Genomic DNA, 5,251 nt, shown 5'->3' with positions numbered 1-5,251 from the left:
GCCTACAAGCAGAGACGGACTCAAGGGGGCAAGTAGTAACCTTAACTCCCCTAATTTTAAACTCATATACTATTATAATAGATGTATTGTATAGAGTAAAATTTAATAATGTAGTAATAATAAAAAAAAATTGATATTCTTTATATATGAGAATTTAAATTTCTCTACATGTATTTATATTATTTATATTTTTTTATTTGATTTAAAAAATTTTTTACATTTCTTTTTTAAAATTAATTTTAACATCTATAATCATATAAAAAATACTTTAATATTATTTATAATAATATTATTTTTTTCTAATTTTATTTAATTTTTTATTATTTTTCTATTAATTTTTATCCCCTATTATTATATAAAAATACTTTAATATATTTTAAATTCACATGACAAAGTTGTTAGTGCAATTAATTTATATTATTTTATGTCATATATTTTAATGATATAAAACATAAAAATATAACTTATTGTTACATAAATACTTAATAAAATAAATTAATTAACAAAATATTTAAAAATAGATAATTTTATATTTGATTAGATGTAAAACCATAAAAAAATTATAAAAAAATTATAAAAACTGAGATAATTTTTTTATTTGATGAGTATTTATTTATTTTTAATTAAAAAACTAATTATAATTATATCTATTACCAAATATAAAACATTATATTTGATTATACAAGATTTTAATTTTCGACCCCTCCACTCTTAAATTTTTGGATCCATTCCTACTTACGAGATCGAATCTCATTTGTCAAAAGGACTTTATTAACAACTAACCAAAGAAAGATGCAAAACCTTTGGGGCTTCAACTTTCTAAATTCTTAAAAATAAACCAACCTTAGAATTCTCATGGACATTTAAGTAGAGGGAGCACACTCACCTAATGCTAAACTTACCATTGAAATTTAAGAAGCTACGCTACCTGTTCATCCCCTCCCTGTTTATAAAAATTGTAAATTTATATAAATTGAAGGAATAATTGTTCATGGATGTCCTCAACAAAACTATTTTGAACTGCATCTCAACAAAATGTCAAAAACTGATGCTCACTTAACAAAATAGCAGATGGTATGTTTGTGAGACAAATTGAGAGAATGGAATCTTTAGTTTTCCATCGCTTTCTCTAAATCTCAACTCATAAATACCGTAGTTCGTAAAATGTTTTTACATTTCTGAAAATTTTACATTGAGAAGATCATTTTAATGTGATATCTCTATTGTAAAATTTTCAATAATATAAAAATATTGTGTGAACTATATGCTCTCTAGAAATAATACCCTCCACAGGGAGATTGATTGTGGTAATGCAGACTTATATATCATGTATGCTCTATCCACTCACCAACAAAGTACCACAACATAAATAACCAAAATCCATAAGAGGAAGCCAAGGTTAGTATCAAACTTCTGCAGGCATTGCGAAATGTTGCCGAGGCATCTTCGATGATAACATTTCTTTCATTGTATTTGTACCCAGAAACATGACCTTTCCTGGTCCCTCCTCATATTGCATTTGCATGAAGTCATTCTTTTGGCCTTGGCCTAAGAAGCCCGTTTGAGAAACAGTAGCAGCCCCCTGTGATCCTGTCAAGTTTGCGGCATTATCGGTTACTTTGGCACCTCCATGGTTCTCAAGGCCACTCTTGATCCATGCCATGTTATTTAGGTCTGTAGCTATGGAAATCAGTTCATGACTTAAGAAAGGGGGAGAATCCAAATAGTCAACAAACTCGGGACCTAATAGCGAAGAACCATGAGAATGGCTTCCCCCTGATTCTGGTGCACAGCATCCATGACTACATTGCAATGGAACCATTGGTTCACATTCAATACCATCAAATAATTTGCAGGCTCCTTCAACTGCTTTGGGTAGTTGGAATAAAGGGCTTTGCAATGGCAGAATCTTTGAACTTGATGATCCATTTGTAGGCCTGCTTGTAGGATTATAAACACTGAATGCACTAATACGTGCTACTGGTCGATGAAGGGTAGGATTTTGCTCCACTTCGGAAACATCATTTCTTGTAGTTGGAGGTTTATCTTCGTGCTGTTTAATCTCAGTATTCATAACCACATTTCTAACTTGTGTAGGAAATGAATTCATATCCTCAACTGACAGGGTTTCTTCAGAGGATGCCTTTGTTTTCTCAATGTTACCATCTTCCATCGCTTCAACACGTGGAGGGACATATCTTCCCTGTTCCATACACCTGCGCTTTAGGGTAGAGTTCCAGTGGTTCTTGATTGCATTATCTGTTCTACCTGGAAGAAGCCTTGCAATAGCTGCCCACTTGTTTCCATGGATTGCATGGGCTGATACGATAATGCAATCTTCTTCCTCTGCAGAAATTAACTTTAGTTAGACTTTGATAATGGATAGGCGAATTATTCAATGCGGGTGGCTAATATCTTCTTAACTGAGATATGCATAAAAATAACAATCCAATGTCTGAGATCAACTTTCATGAAGTAGATTGACAAGAAACTAAAGATTTTAGCATCTTCTCATTCAACTCAAGCAAATATAAAGCACACCAGACTACAGACCAGGAATCTTATACATTCATAATGTTATTCATGTTTCATTTAAATTCTGAACTAAGTTCTTAACCAAGCATCGATTCTCTCACACCCCAAACTATGGTTTATGTTTCCCTCTTAACATCTAAGATGTGAACTAATTTCTATTTTTGCTCCTGTTCAGCTTTTCTCTTACTCACACACTTCCTTCATTCCCGAGACTAGACATATGGAGCATGAAGTTATCTTAGTCAAATACTGAATCAATGTGAAACTTAAATAGATGACTACATGACATATTTTAGAACTGGTGTCTAATACAAATTATAATAAAGAATAACTGGATGGTGTTCATACTTAAAGTGACACACACAAGGATACCAAGGATTTACGAACCTATCCCCTAAGAAAATCAACAGCAATGAAATGAGTGGTAACTGCAACAATAAGTTAGAAAGATCAGTTCATCAACTAACTATTGTGTTCATGATCAAATAAAAAAGACTCAACATATTAAATGATTATTTAGCATGTTAACAACTAATAATCACATAACAACCCTTTAGAAAAACTGCTAGTTTTTCCAATATATTCATTCAATAAGAATTCTATATGCTTGAAAAAAAGAGAAGGTTGTTGCTTTAGGGGCTGTGTTCAGTTGATGTGCTAGTAGTAGAAATGGCTAGTTGCAAGCTCGACAACACAAAAGCATGTCTAATTTCACAAATAAACTTTAGTTATACTTTGCCAATTACCACCAGTTATTTGGTAGCTTTCTTGTTTCACCATATAATAATTGTGTAGTGAGAAGACTTAGTGTAACTGCATTGGTTATAAAAAATTTCAAATAAATTATCAATTAGCAGGTTGATGGTCAAAGAAACACCAGAAATGAAAGTAGTGATTAAACGTTAGCTCCCAAAAAAACAAATTCTTTAGATCAATGGTTATTTTGATGATCACGGTTATTTTTAGAATAGGTATAAAATGCAATGGTCACACTACATATATACTTCACATGGAAAATCCAGAACGAAAAAATTTGTTCCACTCTAATAAAATATCTACTAATGCATATCAGTGAATCACAAACAGAGTCAGTTTAATTACTTTCATAGATAAAACAGGATATGCATATCTACATCCACTCTAGCACATTGTGTTTCTGTGTTTAAAAAATAGCATGGTTTTTCAGCAAGCAGGGTTCAAATAGTATGATCTTTCATTTTTTATTTTTCCTATTTCAAATGGCAATAGTCTTAGGCATTTAGTAAAACTTTTGTTTTTTAAAAGTTATAGCATCTATGTTTGATAAATCAAATTAAAAATAGTTTTCAATAAGCACAAGCAACAACAAGTGCATTTGGTAAAATAGTTTTTAAGACTTAAAAGTACCATACTAGACATAAATATAAGAATTAAATTTGAAAATTGATTAATATATAAAGTTATATTAGACTTTTAAATTTTAATAAGCACAAACCATTATTAAAAAGCTCCACCTTAGGTGCTTTCAAAAGCACTCCTATCATTTTAAAAACTGTAAGCACAAGCATATGGTTGGTAAATACAAAATGAGGAGCCTCTTTAAAAAGTTTTTTCAAACCTAGCCATAATAAGTCAAACTGTTATCTTTTCATGAATCAACACTCAACTTTAGTCAAAACAGTCTCTCTGAACTAGAACTTGCTGCTATGATCATTCATTAACAAGTCACACAAAATACCATAAAAGCCATAAACATTGCTTCAATGGATGAATAAATGAGCACAATAAAAATAAAACAATCGAATGCAGCAGATTCTGCTCCAACCAATTCAGCCTAAAATGAACAATCAAAGGCATTATATGTGCAACAATGATAGTTATTTGTAAGCATTCAACCCCAAACACACCACACAAAAAAAAGTAACTACAGTACAGTTAAAATAATCTAACCTAATTCTACACACATCCAATCTGAAACACAGCGGCAATGGAAATTACCAGTGAAAGGCTTGCGTTTAACACAAGGATCCAGCTGGTTACACCATCGGAGCCGGCATGACTTCCCTGACCTGCCTGGAACTCCCCGCGCGATCATGCTCCAATTCCTCGCTCCGAACTGCGCCACCAATCGGCTCAGTACCGCATCCTCTTCCGGAGACCACGGTCCCTTTACTTTTCCCGCGGCAGCACCACCACCAGTATTGCCGTCACCAACTACAGTCACCTCCGCATCGCGTCCCGCTGGCTCCGTCTCGGCCGTACCTCCTCCTCCAACGAGCTCTTGCGGAAGAGAGACGCCATTGCCGGCGATTGGTTCAACGGATGCTCGGTCTTCTTCTTCGGTCATTGGCGGTTGTTGGTTTACTTTGGTGAGTGTGTCAGTTTTTCAGTTTTTCTCTCTCTAAAAAGTTTCTCTCTCTACAAACTAACTGCAATCCCCTCTCTCTCTCTAATCTCTATACACACGCGCATAATGTTTCGCCCTTTTTTCTACCTTCATTGCTTAAAATTACTGGTTTGTCCCCTTGGCGTCAACGACAAAACGACGCAGTTTTGGGGAATTGGTGACGTTTCCGCAGCGCTAGTTCCCGTTTTGGTTGACTGGAGTGTCTTGACTCGTGACACATCATCGTAAAGTTACCTATAACCGCCTTCGGGATTGAATTTTTTTGCCAGGAGGGATTGAATATTTAAAAATTGAAACCCTTTCCATATTCAACTATTCAGAGCCGAGCTT

The 5,251-nt window shown here is 33.8% G+C and overlaps 1 protein-coding gene across 1 annotated transcript; it reads right to left on the bottom strand.

Annotated features, from left to right (window-relative positions):
- Positions 1–946: 946 nt before the first annotated feature.
- LOC112702451 (transcription factor MYB1) lies at positions 947–5,003 on the bottom strand. Its single transcript, XM_025753476.3, has 2 exons — positions 4,513–5,003; positions 947–2,346 (listed from the first exon to the last, which is right to left on the bottom strand). The coding sequence occupies exons 1-2, from the start codon at positions 4,859–4,861 to the stop codon at positions 1,406–1,408; spliced, it is 1,290 nt and encodes a 429-aa protein (XP_025609261.1). The 5' UTR covers positions 4,862–5,003; the 3' UTR covers positions 947–1,405.
- Positions 5,004–5,251: the final 248 nt, after the last annotated feature.

This window comes from Arachis hypogaea, chromosome 7 (genome assembly GCF_003086295.3).
Source record: "Arachis hypogaea cultivar Tifrunner chromosome 7, arahy.Tifrunner.gnm2.J5K5, whole genome shotgun sequence".
Taxonomy (NCBI): domain Eukaryota; kingdom Viridiplantae; phylum Streptophyta; class Magnoliopsida; order Fabales; family Fabaceae; genus Arachis; species Arachis hypogaea.
Note: the sequence above shows the minus strand (reverse complement) of the source record. Positions and strands in the feature narration are given on the sequence as shown.